This window comes from Myotis yumanensis, unplaced genomic scaffold (genome assembly GCF_028538775.1).
Source record: "Myotis yumanensis isolate MYYU_CA2020_CCGP unplaced genomic scaffold, mMyoYum1.0.hap1 SCAF_1, whole genome shotgun sequence".
NCBI lineage: Eukaryota > Metazoa > Chordata > Mammalia > Chiroptera > Vespertilionidae > Myotis > Myotis yumanensis.
The window spans coordinates 216,172,402-216,192,461 of record NW_027223752.1 but is presented as its reverse complement, the minus strand read 5'-3'; the positions used below and the strand labels follow the sequence as shown (position 1 = coordinate 216,192,461).

The window sequence follows — 20,060 nt, the reverse complement described above, 5'->3', positions numbered from 1 at the left end:
CAGGGCAAACCAGCCGGCCCCCACCTGTGTACCAGGCCTCTATCCTATATAGTAAAAGGGTAATATGCAAACTGACCCTAACAGCAGAAGGACTGGGAATGATTGGTCACTATGATACACACTGACCACCAGGGGGCAGACGCTCAATGCAGGAGCTGCCCTCTGGTGGTCAGTGTGCTCCAACATGGGGGAGCTCTGCTCAGCCACAAGCCAGGCTGATGGCTGTCAGTACAGCGGTGGTGATGGGAGCCTCTCCTGCCTCCTCAGTAGTGCTAAGGATGTCCGACTGCAGCTTAGGCCTGCTCCCCGCTGGCAAGTGGACATCCCCCGAGGGCTTCCGGGCTGCCAGAGGGATGTCTGATTGCCAGCTTAGGCCCAATCCCCTGAGGAGCAGGCCTAAGCCAGCAGGTGGTCATCCCCCGAGGGGTCCCAGACTGTGAGAGGGCACAGGCTGGGCTGAGGTACCTCCCCCCTCCCCCGAGTGCACAAATTTTTGTGCACCGGGCCTCTCGTATATATATTAATTTCAGAGAGGAAAGGAGGAGAGGGAGAGAGATAGAAACATCAATGAGATAATCATTGATCGGCTGCCTCCTGCACGCCCCCTACTGGGGATCAAGCCCGCAACCTGGGCATGTGCTCGAACCATGATCTCCTCGGTCATAGGTTGATGCTCAACCATTGAGCCACGCCAGCCAGGTTAAAGTTGAAAGTCTTAAGTGGAATAACAGATAATTTCTAGAGAGTACACTGTGGGAGAGAGATTTTACTTTTTTAAATATTTTTCTCTATCTATTTGAATGATTTTTTAAAACCATTTTTATGTATGATTTTCTGTTTTAATTATTGGCTAATAATCTCACCAATATACATTGGCACCATCAAAAATACTAGCTAAGAAAAATAGAAATCACGTATCACATTTTTTTAGTGGTCTTTAATTTTATTAGGGGAAGAAAAGGCTAACCACATTCTTGCAACTTTTCACACAAAGTTCTCAAATAGCTGTGCTAAGTTACCTCCCTGCTTTGGTTTTTTTCCTCCCTGCCACAAACATCAAGCTTACAAGGCTCTATAAACCATCTATTGCCCATTTTCCTCCACTTACCAATTCTCTTACCTTTTAATCAGTATTTTACACTTTTTTGTTTTGTTAATCCTCACCTGAGTATTTTTTTTCCATTGATTTTTAGAGAGAGTGGAAGAGAGGGGGGAAAAACAGAAACATCTGTGCTAGAGAGACACATTGATTTGTTCCCTCCCACACCCCGACTGGGTGGGGATTGAGCCTGCAACTGACCTGAATCAAACCCAAGACCCCTCAGTCGCAGGCTGATGCTCCAATCACTGAGCCAAACCAACTAAGGCAGTATTTTACACACATTTTAAAAAACCAATTCTAGGCATTGAAGCATGCTACAACTAAAAACGAGTGCCTAATTCTATCTGCTTTAGCAAGACATTTTGGGGTTATAGTCCCTTAACTAGTATATAAAATTATTAAACAGAATACAATATTTTCAAGCAAAAATGTAAAGCAAATTCTAATAAATAAGCTCATCCTCACTTTCAAATCTTGTGAGGGCTCATCTTTTTTATTTTTCTAAGACAGAGTGCAAGGGATGGGGGGAGGGAGGGAGAGAGAGAGAGAGAGAGAGAGAGAGAGAGAGAGAGAGATTGGTTGCCTCCTGCACATGCCCCAACCAGGGAATAGATCTGCAACTGAGGTATGTACCCTCTTCAGTCTACAAACCGACGCTCTATCCACTGAGCCAATCAGCTAGGGCAGGCTCATTTTATGTTCAAACACTCTGCTGTTTGTTTCTTTCAGGAGTCTACAAACTTTTTATTGAAGAGCCAGATAGCAAATATTGTAGGCTTCTCGAACTAAGGGGCAAAATTGGAGACTTATATAACCATTCTAAATGGAATTACGTAAAAATGTAAAAAACATTCTTAGCTCACAAGCGGCTGGCCAAATTTGGCTCATGAGCTAGTTTGCTGATGGCTGGTCTACTTGCTACATTCCTTCCCTTTCTTGCATCATCTGCAAGTATGATGTAATGGCTTTTTCTCAAAAAAGAAGTGATATTTTCCCTTTCTAATGTCAGACTGTCATAATTCATTAGTTACTCGCACTGTGACAAAAATACACCTACACAGTTGTTTATGCAGAATATTTTATTTATGTATTTGATATCTGTACAGATGTCTCTGTCCTTATCTCTATATTTGTTTCTGTGTTCTTACTGACCAGCATTAATTCCTCAGGGATAAGACCTGTATCTGTTTAAGCTTTGTACCCTCTTAGCAGAGCATAAGCATCAAATGGACATCTGACACATTTCAATAATAAAACAGAAAACAATCAAACATAAGTCAACAAGAGATAAGAAAAAAGCATGTGGAAACACATACAAATATTCTTATTTTAGAATTAAACTATCCATAATTTGTAAAATCTACGTCTTTAAGTTTATACATGAGATTATATCCATTTTCCTACTTAAAGAAAAAGTAGGAAAATTGCAACAAATCATAAAAATAAAAAATGCAAAGTCAAGGTAACAAATATTTTTGGCTCTCGAACTAAAAAAAGAATCATCAGTGAGGAAAAACGAGAAGTGAAGAGAAATTATATAGATCATACCACTGATGTTCTCTTCATGTTAAAAAAAAAGGCTGTTTAATCTTATTTGGATTGATTGGAAATAAGCAGTGATGACCTTTTTATATATATATTTTTTTTTAATTGATTTTTTTTACAGATAGAGAGCCAGAAACATCGATGAGAGAGAAACATCGATCAGCTGCCTCCTGCACACTCCCTACTGGGGATGTGCCCGCAACCAAGGTACATGCCCTTGACTGGAATCAAACCTGGGACCCTTCAGTCCACAGGCCGACACTCTATCCACTGAGCCAAACCAGTTAGGGCAGTGATGACCTTTTGGGGCTTAAAAATCAATGACACAGCTCATTAGGCAAAAGGATTATTTCTAACACAGAAGCACAGGAAAAATATTAGAAGCATAATAAAAAGAAAAAGCACAAAAGGCCCCATTCTGCCCATTGCATCCTCCTCCTAAGAAACTGTCATCGAGACAAACGGTCTGGAAAGCACTTTCCCCAGTGAAGCCAGAACCTCTAAGTCTCCACGACACTGTCGGACAGGTTAACCGGTTGCCCAGTAATTAGCATAGCAATTTTATGATTTTAAATACATATTTAATGACAGGTCATCAAACCGATAATCAGAAAAACTGAAGAGTGCTTTCCCTTTATAATACAACATTAAAATGCTGCCTATGGGTATTTTGTAAAGTAAAAAGTGTTTGAAGTTTAATTTTTGTATTACAAAAACCAACACCATTAAAGCCAACATGATCATTTGCCACTCATCCAACCACTGAGGTAACAATATTATAAAAATATGTAAAAAATATTCTAGATTCATAATTACTAGATATGCTGACTCCCACAGAGCTAATATAAATTGATTATTAAAAAAATAGTTTTCTTTCCTTAAAAACACTTGGTTCATTTACCATTAAATATCAGGTAGATATTTGCTACCCTGAAGTACCAAAAAATTACAAATAAAAATGACAATGTTTAGACTCTGGGTTTCTTGTTAGGTGGATCCTGAAGACTAAACTTTGGGATTTCACCAGAAGGAGCATATGGAATTCTCTTTGAAGACACCTTTTTCCCAATTGTTTCAATCTAGAAAAAACAGGGGCGGGGGGGGGGGGGGGGGGGAGAGATTTTAGAAAGAAAACTAACAAGTATAACACATAAATGTAAAAACTCTATATTGAAGTATAATAAGGGGAAAGCAGAAAATGTTTTCCAAGTTGTCTGAGTTGCTATGAAAGATCTTTGGTTCCTTGCCTATTTTTTATGTTTCTCAATCCCATGTATACTCCACTTTTCATAGTCATATCTAGATACTCCATATCTAGATACTCCCACCAGTCCCAACAGCAGACATCCCCCTCACCCCGCCTCAAACAGAGCAGAGAATCATATGCTGCTTTTGTTCTGGTAGCACATATGGAAGCAATTAAGACACTAGCCTCCAGTTAATTCAAATTCTCTCTCATACTCTGTTTTCATGCCCACTTCCCTTATTCTAAAAAACTTGCAGAAGCTCTAGTAGCATTGTTTTGGGGAGTTCAGGCTCTAGAGTTTGAAGGGCCCAGTTGGAATCCTACTATGTTACCTAGGCTCTCTAGGTTTTTCTTCCTTATTTATAAATGTTACTACTACCACCTGCCTCAAAGGGTTGTGGGAAGAATTAGATTAAGTGCTCAACAGTGTTTGGCATACAAGTCAACCTTCAATGAATAAAGTCAAATTGTATTTTGGATATTACATTTAAAACTCTTTTCCATATATTCAAAATCATCAATCTTAACTTTAAAGACATTGCTTCTTTAATAGTCATAAGTTTGCCCAGCCAGTGTGCCTCAATGGTTGAGCGTTGACCTATGAACCAGGAGGTCATGGTGTGATTCCCGGTCAGGAATAAAAGACCTGGCCTCTGAGGGGTAAGTGTATGTTTTTACTAGGAGCCCTGGCTGGTTTGGCTCAGTGGATAGAGCATCAGCCTGCGGACTGAAGGGTCCCAGGTTCGATCCCAGTCGGGGGCACATGCCCGGGTTGCTGGCTCAATCCCCAGTGGGGGGCGTGCAGGAGGCATTATCATTAATGTTTCTGTCTCTCTCTCCCTCTCCCTTCCTCTCTGAAATCAATAAAAATATATTTAAAAATAAGTAAATAAAATAAAATGCTTACTAGGAAAAGTTAACTTATAAGAACTAAAACTCATTTGAAATAGATACCCTTTACACATCTTCTCCCTTACATGAGTTCAACAGGAATGAGAGAAAGTCTGTCTATGCCTTGCAAATAATCTTTAAAAAATAACACTGCTGACTTCAGTAAGGACTGGGAAGTCATGTTGTTACTCAGTAAGGAGGGGTGGGAGAGAAGAATCCCAAGGTCCTTGATGAAATGTTAACAGATGAGGCTGCCATCTGATTCTTGCTGCAAGTGAATCTCTCATGAATGCGAAACGAACACAATTCTAAATAAGAAAGAGCTTCAACAATTCGGTGAAGGTTAAGAGAACCAGATCTGATATTTTAACAGGAGATGAGGCCTTCTCAGCACACAGCCAACTCTGAACTCTGTCCGCTTCCCCTCTGCTAGGGGCCTATGCTGACAGCAATCTCCTGGCACATTTCTTTACACCCCCCTGCCCCCCGCCCCACCACCTGGCCTCCTGCCCCCTATACACTGCTGTGAGGAAACAGAAAGTGGCTCCTTCTTACTAATCTTAGGACGCCTGGTGGAACTGAAATCAATGCAACATATGAACGTTCTGTTCTGGGCAGAGGTTTCTGTCAGCTCTCTAAGCATTCCACAGTTAAGTGACAAACTAAAGAAGCAGAGGGCCAGGACTGAAGCTCCCTCGTCTCCTTCAGCCCTCTCTCAGCACTGGGACAGTTTCAGAATTCAGAAGGCATAGGATCCTATACCAACACGTGGCAACTACACTGCATTCTGCGGTTTTCCAGTCATTTGTGTAGGAATGAAAGACCTGGCCACTGAGGAGTCAGTGTGCTGCAGACAGTTTAGCAAAGCAGGCTTGGCAGTTACAGGAAAAATTTTTTTTATATCTTTTCATGATCTTTATGATACAAGGTCAGGCAGGGCATATTTTGTCCCTATATGATAGGCAACTAATAACTTTATCTAGCTACTATGTAAGGGAGACCAAGATTGAATGACCTTTAGATCATACATTTTTTAAAAATATATTTTTATTTATTTCAGAGAGGAAGAGAAAGGGAGAGAGAGGGATAGAAGCATCAATGATGACAGAGAATCATTGATTGGCTGCCTCCTGCACGCCCCCCACTGGGGATTGAGCCCGAAACCTGGGCATGTGCCCTTGACTGGAATTGAACCTGAACCCTTCAGTCCTCAGGCTGATGCTCTATCCATTGAGCCAAACTGGCTAAGGCTAGATCATAAATTTAAGGAGGGAATAGAATAGTTACAAAAATCCCATAGACACTTCCTGGAGAACTGCCCTAGAGTCATGGTATTGTAAATGAGAAAATATTAAAATACTAAAATGTAACACCATTGGAAAGCAAATGGCCAAACAACATAACACCAGTCTAGGCCATGATTACCTGGAAGCCAATGGTTTGCAGTTCATGGTGGAGCCCATCCAGGACACGCCGTCCGTCGAAGATGAAGGCTGGCTTCAGCATTTTTTTGTGAATACGTTCATAATCTAATTCCTATAGAGACAACCAAAGGAGCAGTTAGAATACACGCATGAGCACATATTCAACCCCAACTGGTACTAGAACACCTCTACAATTTTCCCCAATGCCATTTCGCCACCTCACCTTAAACATGTCCCACTCGGTGCAAATAACAACAGCATGGGCACCATCACACGCTTCATATGGATCCTTAGAAATGGTCACAAGTTGGGACACTATAACAAAAAAAAAATTGGCAATAGGAAAGGAGTTATTTGAAACTGTGCATTTTAACACTAGGATTGCAGGAGGAGTTGAGGGCCTGAAAGAAATGGAATGGTCCGGCTGAAGTGTGAGTGAGGGGAATGAGGTGGCCATGAAGCACCCCAGGGGTGCCCCCAGAAGCATCTGCTTGGAGCCTCTGGGGCTTTATGGAATATGTAGGAAAAATCACTGATTTTTAGAGAGTGTGTAAGGGAGGAGGGAGGGGAGGGGGAGGGAGGAGGGAGGGGAGGGGGAGGGAGGAAGGGAGAGGGAGAAAGAGAGATAGAGATAGAGATAGAGATAAGAGACACATCAAATGCCTCCTGCAGGAGCCCCCGACCAGGGATGGGGATCAAACCTGCAACCAAGGAACACACCCTTGATCAGGAATAGAACCTGCTCTAACCACTTAGCAAACTGGCCAGGGCCTAAGGGTTTCATTAGAGAAATGATGGTGAAACAGGCCAACCAATACTCAAAGTGATTCATGAGACTCAAAGCCTTACCTTGATCATCCTCTGAAACTCCTGGATGAGACAGATCCACCACTATTTGTTCCCTTGGCACTTTTGGGTCATATATATGGAGGTGTGCACCTTCGTCCATCAGATATTTGCTAATATATATACTAGAAGATTCTCTGATGAAAAAAACCCAGTGTTGTTAAGCTTTTAAATGGCATATATTCTAATACCTTAGGCATTTAATATACAGGGCGGGGCAAAAGTTTACAATTGTGAATACAAGAAACAGAGTTTATTCTTATATTTTTTCCTTTTTAATGAATTTATTGGGGCGACAACTGGTTAACAAAATTATACTGGTTTCAAGTGCACAATTCTACAACACATTACTGTACATTGTACTCTGTGTTTACCACCCCAAGTCAAGTCTTCGTCTATCATTTACCCCCCCTAAACTGTCAATGCACCTCTCTCCACTGCCTTTCCCTCTGGCAATTACCACACTGTTGTCTGTGTCTATGAGTTGTTTTTTCTGTTTTACTCAATTCCCCTACCCCCCATATTATATTCATTAATTATTGTATTATTTTCCATATGAACAACTGTAAACCTACTTTTGCCCACTCTGTACAGGTAAGATTCTATATCTCGTGAAGATATGGATGTTCACTTTATTTTTATTCTTTATGCTGTATACATACAGGTGTTTTACACACTCATCCACCAGTCAAACACCAGGATAAGATAAGGAGTTAACACTCTCAAAGGGATTGAAATGGTTTAAAGAACTAATACCTTGTATCACCAGTGTCCTTTTTGAATGCAAACCCCAAAATAGCTATCTTCTTATCAGTCACTGTATTAAACAGACCATCTATAATCCGGGAAGCAAACCTCCTCCTCTGGTAGTCATTTATATCTATAACCTGAAATTACATGTACAATTATGCAACGATTAAAGAGGTACCGCTTGAGCCATACACTGCTTAGTTTTATGATGCATACTATTGTATGAATCCAAGGCTTATAAATCAACAGGAGACAAAGATTAGCCAACCGCTTTAGTATCTACAGATTAAAAAAACAAAACCTCCCTCCCCAGTCCTTAAAGCCATACTAAAATTTGTATTTTTCATTTGGCTTATCTTTCCATGCATCAGGCTGGGATGGATGTAAAGATGGAGAACACAGCATTTGAGGTCCAGCTATGAGGCCAGCCTAAATAACCACATAGAAGCAGTGTTCTCATTAGCTAACTTCTCCAAACCCTGTGGAAGCAGGGCTGTAAGCAATCAAATCTCAAAGTACTTCCTCATATGCTTACTCCCACCCCTCACCACAATTATGTGTGAATAGAAAGTGGACAGAGGACTGTCAAACACTGTACAGAGTTACAGCTGCCTCTGGATGAACTATAACACCATCAACATTTGGCAGTTTTTAACTAAATGTTATGGGTCAAAGTCTCTGATCACCTAATTGTTTCTCTCCTAAAAGTTTATAAACAAGACTTCATGTTGGTGACCAAATGAATGTAAGGAAAGAGACTACTTTGGGGGGGGGGGGGGGGCGGTTAAGGCTCTAAGCTTCAAGGAGCTGTATCCTGAGAACGGGAAATGAGCCCAAAGTGTTGGAAAAGCAAGCCTTTATCTGCATTTGCCCCGCAATGGACAGTAAGATAAAGCTATCATGTGGGATTGAGTATACATTTCCATCTTTTAAAATGTGTATTTCCTTACATTCCTACCCACTGCTGAAATCTGAAAAACTACAAACTTGGGGGGAAAAATATTTGGGAAAGGTACATATACTGGCTGGTATCTTGGATAAATTAGTTAACATCTGTAAGTTTCAATTTCCTCATTACAAATGAAGGATACTATTAAGACTAATAGTATAAATGAGAACTAAGCAAAGCACTTAAAAAAGAGAGTCTCGCCAAAACCGGTTTGGCTCAGTGGATAGAGTGTCGGCCTGCGGACTGAAGGGTCCCGGGTTCGATTCCGGTCAAGGGCATGTACCTTGGTTGCGGGCACATCCCCAGTGGGAGATGTACAGGAGGCAGCTGATCGATGTTTCTCTCTCATCGATGTTTCTGACTCTCTATCCCTCTCCCTTCCTCTCTGTAAGAAATCAATAAAATATATTAAAAAAAAAAAAAAAAAAAGAGAGTCTGGCCTGGCTGTTGTGGCTCAGTGGTTGAGCTTGACCTATGAACTATGAGGTCACAGATTCAATTTCTGGTCAGGGCACATGCCTGGTGTTGCAAGCTAGATCCCCAGTGTGGGGTGTGCAGGAGGCAACTGATCAATGGTTCTCGCTCATCATTAATGTTTCTCTCTCTCTCTCCCTTCCTCTCTAAAATAAATTAAAAATATATATATTTTTTTTTAAAAAAAGAGAGAGAATCTGGCAGAGTAAGGACTCAATAAATGTTAACTCTATTTCCAATTTGAGAACGTCTCTAATTTTACCTCAAAGGGACAAGACAAATATTAGCCTATGCAAACCACATGAAATCATTATAATACAGGTCCTTCCTTTATTTTGATTTTATGCATTTAATGATAAATAATTACAATTTAGAGTAAGTTCTTGCTTTACTCTAGGAGCAAATTTAGTTATGAAATTAGAAGAAATACTCCTTTATCAGAAACTTCTATCACAGTTGATTAGCAAGAGACAAAAACACTGAAACCCAGTAAATAAACCTAAAATTTTAAAATTGAATATAATAATAGTTGAGTTCCTGGAATAAATAAATCCTATCAAAAACATTTCACAAAAAGTGACATTTTTAATTAGAAGTTAATCATAAAAGTTGTTGACTATAAAGATCAATACCTGTTGCCAATAATGAGCTACTTCAGGCAGATTCAGAGCCTCACAAAGATAAACCAAATTCAGAACATCCTTTTGAAAGCAGCTCCCACCAAAACCTAGAGAAAGAAAAAAGAAAATGACAATATTTTCATTCAGGATACCACAAAACTGAATCGTGACAAATTTGTCATACTAAATCAGAGGACCTATGCTGGGATTTTAAATACTAAAATTTGAATACTGGAAAATTAGTGGGTTTACCAATTGTGTGAAACTTGCTGGCAACTAATCAATTCTATAAATAAACCCCAAATAATTTTCTAGCTAAAGTTTTATTGTTTTCATTTTCTTTTTTTTCTCAGTCGTCTATCTAACTGCCCCACATATCTAACTTTAGCACAGACAGAGTGGCAAACTTTGATGAGCCAGTAGCAAATATTTAAATCTTTGTAGGCCATACAGTCTCTGGCACAACTTTCTTTTGTTGTTAATCCTCACCCGACAATATTATTTCCATTGATTTTTAGAGAGAATGGAAGGAAGAGGGAGAGACAGAGAGAGAGAAATATCAAAGTGAGAGACATATGGGTTGGTTGCCTCCTGCACATGCCATTGAACAGGAATGGAACTCGTGACTCTTCAGTCTGCAGGCTGATGCTCTAACCACTGAGAAGTACCACCCAGCGCTCTGACATAACTCTTCAACTCTGCCTTTGGAGCTCAGAAACAATCATAGACTATATGTAATAAAATGGTTGGGGCTATGTTCCAATAAAACTTTATTTACAAAAATAAACTGGGCCAGATTTGGCCTGAAGGCCATATTTTGCCCACCCCTATTCTAGTGCAATGCCGTATACAGTGAGGGATGGCATGAGCTCTGGAGTCAGAAACGCCTAGCCACTCAGTAGCTGTATGACTTTGAGCAAGTTGCAAAATGTCCCTGAACCTCAATTACCTCCATAAAGAAAATACCAGCACCTTTGTAACAGGTTGTAAGGATTAATAATGAGATATATAAAGTGCTGGTTCTGAAGTTGGTGCACAATATGGCTTCAGTAAATTGTAGTTATCTTTATTAAATGGTAGCTAGAAGAAAATATCAAAAAGATACACAAAGCCAGGGAAACCAGTATTGGAAAATGGCATAAGGTCCCGGAAATACAAGAAAGGCTGCCCTATGGACCAATGTGTAAAAGGCTCTGTTTACGCCCTGGCCAGTGGGGCTACAGGTAGTGGGTTCAATTCCCAGTCAAGGGCACATACCTGGTTGCAGGTTTGATCCCCGGCTCTCGTGCAGAAGGTAGCTGGTCAATGTGTCTTTCTCACATCGATCTTTCTCCACCCCCTCCCCACCCCCCCACATCCCCTCTCTCCCTCTCCCTTCCATTCTCTCTAAAAATCATTGGAAAAAATATTCTCAGGTGAGGATTACAAAAAAAAATTTTTTTAAAGAGGCTCTGTTTACTTTTACATCAACCTTATTTACTTATATCCAAAAATACAATCAAATCAGTTCTCATTTTACTTGGTAGTTATGTTCTACAGATTGCTGAATTAGCAAATACTGTAGCACTGCTCCTAGATGAAATACAGGGTTAAGTTCCTATGAGCTTCTGGTCACATTTTCATCAACCAATCAATCAATAATCTTGTTTTATGTGTTTCTGTTTAGAGACACCTTATTTAATACATATTATTGATTCATTAACATTGAACTCACAGCCATTAGCACTATCACTCATGCAGGAATGAAGCTTAACCACATGTATTTTCTCCTGGATGCATTATAAACAGTGAAACCATAACCAAGAAGCACAAAAATGCAAAACCCTTGGAACTTAATAAACCACAAAAACAGTGCATGTTTGTAGTATGAAAGCTGAAACAGGAAGGCAAGAGCACTGCCTTATTCAGCTCTAGCTGGGAATGTATGTCAGGTGACTCAAATTTTTTGCTTCTCTGTTCATTTCTGCAAATGACCACAAAGCACCCCAAGGATTGATTAGGAAGTTAGAAATAAACTTTAGTGAGTAAGGTAACTCATAAATACAGAATCTGGAAATAATGAAGATCAAAGCCAGATTTCTAAAAGTATATTCATAAGAAGAGCAAATGATAGCAAATTTTTGCTACTTGCTTTGGATATTACTTGAGGTTTTTTTATGTCGTCTCCCAAACTTGTTCTTCTTAAATGTTCTTACTAAATACTAATTTATTCCTTCTAAGACACTGAAGTATGTTTATCCTACTAATCGGTCAATAATTATTAAACCACATAAGTAACTGTTACCTCACTTAAAAAGTCCCTCATAGCCCTGGCTGGTTTGGCTCAGTGGATAGTGTTGGCCTGCAGACTGAAGGGTCCCGGGTTTGATTCCCGTCAAGGGCACATGCCTGGGTTGTGGGCTCGAACCCCAGCAAGGGGTGTGCAGGAGGCAGCTGATCAATGATTCTCTCTCAACATCAATGTTTCTATCTCTCTCTCCCTTCCTCTCTGAAATCAATAAAAATACATTATAAAAAAAAAAATAAGTTCCTGATAGGCTGAAGGCTACATGTACAATGGAATGATTATTTTAAGGGCATTAAGTTAAACAAAGACTTCCTTAAATGTATTTTTTTTTAATAGATTTTTATTGATTTCAGAGAGGGGGAGGAAGAGAGAGAAACACCAATGATGAGAATCCTCGATCGGCTGCCTCCTGCTCCTCTACGGGGGATTGAGCCCGCAATCCAGGCATGTGCCCTGACTTGGAATCAAACCATGACCTCCTGGTTCATAGGTCGACGCTCAACCACTGAGCCACGCCAGCTGGGCGAGACTTCCTTAAATTTAGAGACCCAGCTAAATGAACCCACTTTATGTACTGAAATTTTCAGCTTACCAACACTGGCTTTCAGAAACTTATTTCCAATTCTCTGGTCCATTCCAATGGCTGTTGCCACCTCTTCTACATCAGCTCCTGTTGCTTCGCAGAGGGCACTTATAGAGTTAATGCTGCTGATTCTCTGGGCAAGAAAAGCATTTGCTGCCTTAAAAAAATAAGAAAAGGAAAACTATGATAAGCTAAAACAGCAATTTTATACATCTGGATTATATTTCATTGTGTTGATGCAAATTACTGAGGGAGATATAAAAGTTACTGATGGGCTCAATTTGAGGAGTCAATAGATAGGTTGGTAAGGGAAAATGTCTTAATTAGAAAAAGAAGATGATTGTGAAAGAGGGTAAAAGAAGGGAATGACTTTAAAAAATACTTTTAAAAAAAATATATGTTTTATTGATTTTTTACAGAGAGGAAGGGAGAGGGATAGAGAATTACAAACATCGATGAGAGAGAAAAATCAATCAGCTGCCCCCTGCACACTCCCCATTGGGGATGTGCCCGCAACCAAGGTATATGCCCTTGACCGGAATCGAACCTGGGACCCTTGAGTCTGCAGGCCGATGCTCTATCCACTGAGCCAAACCGGTTAGGGCGACTTTAAAAAATACTTTTATTCTACCCTCCATTTTCTTAAATTTTATTAAAATTATAGAATTTTCCAGAGTATTTTATATAAGGGGGAATGTTTAATCCCCCTTGTGAAAATTATTTCATAATGTATAAGAATATTATCTTCAAAAGGATACCTTTTGTTAATATTAAGAAAGTAGCTGTGTAACCTAACAGTTTATAAGAGAAATAAATCCTAGGCCTTAAATTAATTGAGAGTTGAATGCTATGTACCAACCAGTTTGGAAAGTTCTGAAGACCAAGTGTTAGTGGTGAGGATCTTTTCTTTTGGAACCCAGTGCTGATACACAGCGCAGAGTGCCTGCACAGCTCTCTGGCCCTCTGGGGTTTCATCCCCTCCAATCAGTACTCTGTCTGGGTTCTTTAGGTCCTTGATGGCCGTTCCTTCTGCCAAGAACTCAGGGTTGGACAGAACCTAGAATCCCAATACAAAGAAAGTTTTAAGCTAGAATTCACTGTGCACAAATTTAAGACATCAATATTTACATATGAAAAACCAGATTCTAATGCTTCCTCTTTTTTATACCTGTAGATTCAAGTTGGGTTTTGTGTTTGCATCAAATATTTGACGAATACTTTCTGCTGCCCTCACAGGAACCGTGCTTTTCTCGGTCACAATTTTGTACCCATGTGAGTTTTGTACAATGCGTCTAGCACAGGCTTCAATGTACTTCAGATCTGCTGCACGGCCCTTCCCCATTCCGAAGGTTTTTGTCGGAGTGTTCACCTGGTGAAAGTATCCGGGATTAAGAACAGATTATCTGTGAGATACTCAGTGATTTCAAGATAGGCCATGGACCATCAATTAGCTAGTCAAATGGGAAGTTACCTGTCATCAGTAGCCCTGACTTTAATCCTCATTTGCTCCTCAAAAACAATACACTTTATAAATATAATCACCAGAAGGAATAGCTTGAAGCTTCTGGAGAACTCATTCAATAAATTTCTGTTGAGAACTACCATACATGTGTCAGACACCAAGGCAGGCAAGTACCAAGCTAAAAAAAGTGCTAAAGCTATAAAGATGAATGAATCAGTTCTTATCCTAACGGACTTCACAATCTGAAATGAAATGTAAATTTTCTATTTTTTCCTCTCTTCATTGTATGTCATATATTATCATGGTCTTTAAATTCCTTTCTAACTATCCTTCTTTATAGACCGATATCAATAGCTTTTAAAAATGTTTACAGTATCATTCACAAATACCTTCTTGGCTCATTAAAGCTAAGAATCATTTAGCATTTTCAGCATACACAATACTACGTAGACAAAGACTATCAAACAGAAAGAAAAATAAATCTTGAGCCCAGAGTCTAGGCATTTAGTTTTGGCTTAGCTCTATTACATAACCTTGGGGAAGTGTGGCTGCCTTTGCCTCAATGACCTATTCAGGATAACACACTCTTTAAAATCTAACACACGAGTTTTATAACACTCTGATAAAAATGAAAGTACAAGAAGAAAAAAAACTGGAAGTACACTGAAAATATAAAATTCTATACAGGAATAATTTCTCAACCAGGAGGAAGAAGTGCCAATTTTCTTTTCAAAGGTAAGCTTATAACCTAATGGGGGACTCAATAAAGAAATCAAGCCAAAATAAGTAAAAATTTGAGGAGTGAGTTGAGGAGTGAAAAGCAGGAAGAAAAACTTGTTTGTATGTATAGAACAACTTAAGAAAAGAATAAGTCATGAAGCCACGGTGCAACAGAGTACAGTAGGGAAATGATGGCTGTCAAATGGATAAGGGCCAGTGATGGCGAACCTTTTGAGCTCTGCGTGCCAGCATTTTGAAAAATCCTAACTTAACTCTGGTGCTGTGACACATATAGAAATTTTTTGATATCTGCAACCATAGTAAAACAAAGACTTATATTTTTGATATTTATTTTATATATTTAAATGCCATTTAACAAAGAAAAATCAACCAAAAAAATGAGTTTGCATGTCACCTCTGACACACGTGTCATAGGTTCGCCATCACTGGATAAGGCAGAACATGCCAGAGATGGGAGATGATCAGAAGGTTTTCCTCCTGCAAGCTTAAGTAGAGGATGGGTAGGTGAGTCATAGAAGCTACACCAATTGCTCTGAAGTAATTAAAATGGCCCAAAAGGGAGAGAGATTGGCTTCATTACCACTTTTTTTCTGGAGTTCACATACCTTCACAGTACTGCTTCTGTCTCACCAGTCAGAAAACACCCTTTCTTTAACTTATAGTCACTAACAATATGCATAGAGGGTAGATGGACCTCATGACATTTCTTCCCATTATCTCATGGGACCCAGTCAAAACTCACGCCACTGGCTTCACCTTTATTCTGTAAGGCCCTAATGGTCTTGAGTCCTATAACATCCTAGCTCAGACACCAATTGGTGATAACTATACCCGCACACAGAGAAAATGTGAGTAGATGGTTACCAGGACAGCAAGAAATAAGTTACCTTGGTTCAAATACTGGATTATCAGAGTTTACTCCCAAGTATTGAATCTATTATTTTTTTTAATTACAAAGGTGCAATAGTTTAGCCGTACTATGAGCTGAAGGTGTCTGTAGGCTAGCCTGACAACCTAACCAACAGATGCCAAGTTCCAAATTAATTTAAAATGAGTTTTGGAACATAATTCATCTAGATAGGAGATGCCTGTAAGTTTGCAAGCAAACTTTACCTGATTCTCTTTACCTCACCTCCACCAACCAGAGGGGGAAAAATGATGAAATAAAATACTATCACCATATGTGCTCACACATTACCAGCACTTCCTAATTATAGATCTCAAACTAGAACTTTCTCTGAATTTATTTGTTCAATGATCTAATGACATATTTGACCAAATGATTATAGGGTTTGACAAGGTTTTGGACAAAGTCAGTGACAACCAAAATTCAACTGGATAATGCTATCCTAAGCAATGCTGTGGCTTACTACAATGCATTTACTACTAAAATAAAATGAAACGTCCGTACAGACAAGAATACATTAAAACACACACAACAAAGGGAAATACTTACAGAAATAAATACAAGATCAGCTTCTTTAATGGCATCATCAATATTGGTAGAAAAAAATAGATTTTTTCCTCGACAGGCTTCTACCACTTCTTTTAGTCCTGGCTAAAAAGAAAAAAAGAAAAGGAGCTGTACATACTATTTACCAGTTATATGAGATAACTTAAGAGTATAGAATTACATGTGTTAAAGAAAGAGAAGTTTATATTATAAGTTAAAGGTCTAGACTCGCTCTCAAATAACACCTGTGTACAAAAATCAAAGATCATACACCAAAGGCCATAAAGTGTACATTATTTAACATTATTCAGTAAAGCAAATTAAACCTCCCACAATTAAAGCAGCAGCTTATTTTAATGCTTTGTCATTGTTTACCATGTGCCAGATTATTTCATAAGAGTTAATAGTTAACTCTGAGTATCAAGACAATTATCAGGAAATTCAATGTCTTCTGTGAGTTCAAGCAAACATTTGATTTCACGTTATCATTATGAATATAATATAGGTTTTTACTCCCAAGAATTTAGGCCATACAACTGGTTGTGAAAGTCACTATTTACACATACATTAATATATTTTTTTCTAAGTCATACTGTAAGAAACACTTCTAATGAGAATTGTTACTTTTCTCATAGTTTAACAGGAGATATAGTAACGTTAAGAATATTAAGCTGTGCTGCACCACCTAACAAGTATTCCTGCCCCTCCCCGCAAAAAAAATCAGAACTAAATCTGATCAGACCAGTCCAATAAGCAAAATCCAGACTGAAAATTTCTACAGGATAAACAACTTGGTTTCTTCAATAAATAAAGAGAAAAACCGAGAGAGAAAGAGAGATTAAAATATTGTGGTCTTGAAAGACACTTAGGTGACACGAATCTGTTGGGATGTCTGGATCTTACTTGCACCCTGATTCAAATAAACTATGGGAGGAAGAACATGTATAAAAATTCTTGATATTAAGAAATTGTTTAAAATTTTATCAGTAATAATGGAGATGTGCTTACATTTAAAAAACAATTATTTTTAGAGATACATAATGAAATAAGTATAGATGAAATTATAAATAATCATGAAGGTGGTATTTGGGAGAGGGGACTGGGCCATGTTGATAAGTTGTTGAAACAGGGTGATGGGCATATGGGGATTCATTACCCTATTCTCTCTGCTTTTAATACATTTGAAATTTTCCATAATAAAAAAGAAAAGAAAAAAAAAGACCTAAACCACTGACGTTTACTTTTCTTGGCGGAGAGGTTCAAACAATGCCCACAATATTATGGATGTTTATAAAACTATCTGTGTATATAGCAAAGTAAAAAGCCACTTCAGGGCTTCGGGTTTAGAGTTATATCCAGAAGCAATTTATTTTTCTTCATGGTTTGGAGGCTTTTGAACATAAGCAATTAGAGGAAGTATTAAATGTAAATTCAATTTCCATTAGTTTGACTAAAATATATACTAGGACCAGCAAAATACATGAACCACTAGAACCATGAATATAGTGTAATCAATCATAGTAATGTTTCCTTGGTTATTTTGACTAGATTCTGGAAAATCAGACTAAAAGGTTATGGGATTTTGCAGAGGAATTTAATTCAGTCCTATGTATAATCTCCTAATACTGTATTTAAATTAACTTAAAATTAGGGCAATGCAGAATTTCTTTAATATGTTTTTTTAATTGACTTTAGAGAGAGAGAGGAAGGCAGAACACGCACTCAGGGATGGGAGGGGGAGAAAGAGAAAGAGAGAGAGAGAGAGAGAGAGGAAGAAAGAAAGAGAGAGAGAGAGAGAGAAATATCAATTCGAGAAAGACACATGGATCGGTTGCCTCTGGTACACACCCAGACTGAGGACTGAACCTACAACTGGGTATGTGCCCTGACTGGGAATCAAACCAGCAACCTTTCAGTGCACAGGATGATGCTCAACCAATTGAGCCACATGGGCCAGGGCTTTTTGTTTGTTTATTTGTTAATCCTCACCCAAGAATATTTTTACATTGATTTTTCAGACAGAGTAGAAGGAAGGAGGAGAGACAGAGAGAGAGAAGCATCGATGTAAGAGGAGAGACACATCGATTGGTTGCCTCCTGACTGGGGCCAGGGATTGAGTAAGCAACCGAGGTATGTGACCTTGACCAGAATCGAACCTGCGCCCCTTCTGTCTACGGACCGATGTTCTACCCACTAAGCCAAACCAGCTAAGGCAATGCAGAATTTATACTAAGCTTCAGTAAGACCTCAAAATTAACAATTACATTACTCTGCTAAAACCAATGAGATATTTGTAGGTCTTCAGAAGTGATGCAGAAGCAATTAATAATATAGGTTCTACCTCTTATTAGAGTCATTATGTAATTATCATAATTACTAATTAGAATTTATATAATACTTTTTATGAAAAAAACTCAAATCCTTTCACAGGGTAAAATTATCTTTAATTTTACTCAGAAAAAGAAAAGCAAATTATTCATTTTGTTTTTTAAAAAGTAGTTATTAATGCCTTAGCTGGTTTGGCTCAGTGGATAGAGCATCGGCCTGCAGCCTGAAGGGTCCTGGCTTCGATTCTAGTCAAGGGCACATGTCTGGGTTGTGGGCTCCATCCCCAGGAGGGGTTGTGCAGGAGGCAGCTGGTCAATGATTCTCTCATCATTGATGTTTCTATCTCTCTCTCTCCTTCTCCCTTCCTCTCTGAAATCAATAAAAATAAAAAGTAGTTATAATCTTTATCAAATTACAGAATCAATAAAACATTAAATTTAAAAAGTAGTTATTAAATTATTTTGATGAACAATGTTAACAAAAAAGGCAGACTATTCAATAAATATGGTAACACAAAACAGAATGTTTTAATTGCAAAATATTAACAGTATCTGCCACATTATTTTCTGAGTAAAAACTTAAGTAACTTAGTACTACATTTTACATTAGAAATCATTACTATTTCTCATGGAATACAAAATGACTACTTGTTTATTAATATAGTTTTGACCCATAAAATATAAGCCTTTAAGATTAGAAAGAACCACAGTAAACTTAAACTCAAATTTAAGTATATTTCGTTGGGTTTTCATTGTGGCCTGATAAGTCTTTTTTTTTAGAGAGAGAGAGAAAGAGAAAGAGAGAAACACTGATTTGTTGGTCCACTTATTTATGCATTCATTGGTTGATTTTTGTATGCGCCCTGACCAGGGTTCAAACACACAACCCTGGCTTATCGTACAATGCTATAACCAACAGAGCTACCTGGCCAGGACTTCACCTTACAACTTTTTGACTGAACAATGATGCAAAAGCGATATGCATTCAGTAGAAACTGTACTTCGAACTTTGATGTCTTCCCAAGGTAGCAATACACTGCTCAGCAGCAGTGACCATGAGAGATACTCTGCAGGGGTCCTCAAACTACGGCCCACGGACCACATGCAAATACAAATATTGTATTTGTTCCCGTTTTGTTTTTTTACTTCAAAATAAGGTATGTGCAGTGTGCATAGGAAATTGTTCATAGTTTTTTTTTAAACTATAGTCCGGCCCTCCAACGGTCTGAGGGACAGTGAACTGGCCCCGTTTAAAAAGTTTGAGGACCCCTGCTCTACAGTGTAACGTGTTCGCCAGTGTTTTTTGGATATTGTGTTTTGCATCCCATCAAGTCTACGAAACATCTGTGGTTACTGTTTC

General features: G+C 38.7%; 1 protein-coding gene across 2 annotated transcripts in view; it reads right to left on the bottom strand.

Moving 5' to 3' along the window:
* The window catches only part of UGDH (UDP-glucose 6-dehydrogenase), a 42,943-nt gene that overhangs the window by 11,318 nt on the left and 11,565 nt on the right, over positions 1-20,060 (bottom strand). The window contains exons 2-11 of one of the 2 annotated variants that reach the window (XM_070397760.1): positions 16,377-16,478; positions 13,886-14,086; positions 13,577-13,774; positions 12,727-12,874; positions 9,860-9,954; positions 7,811-7,941; positions 7,058-7,191; positions 6,432-6,523; positions 6,210-6,320; positions 2,062-3,726 (exon numbers count right to left, since the gene is read on the bottom strand). In XM_070397760.1, the coding sequence (XP_070253861.1) occupies positions 3,616-3,726; positions 6,210-6,320; positions 6,432-6,523; positions 7,058-7,191; positions 7,811-7,941; positions 9,860-9,954; positions 12,727-12,874; positions 13,577-13,774; positions 13,886-14,086; positions 16,377-16,478 (1,323 nt within the window). In that variant the 3' untranslated portion in view covers positions 2,062-3,615. Of the gene's footprint in view, positions 1-2,061; positions 3,727-6,209; positions 6,321-6,431; positions 6,524-7,057; positions 7,192-7,810; positions 7,942-9,859; positions 9,955-12,726; positions 12,875-13,576; positions 13,775-13,885; positions 14,087-16,376; positions 16,479-20,060 lie in introns of those variants that run through there. The other variant, XM_070397767.1, reaches the window with a different exon arrangement.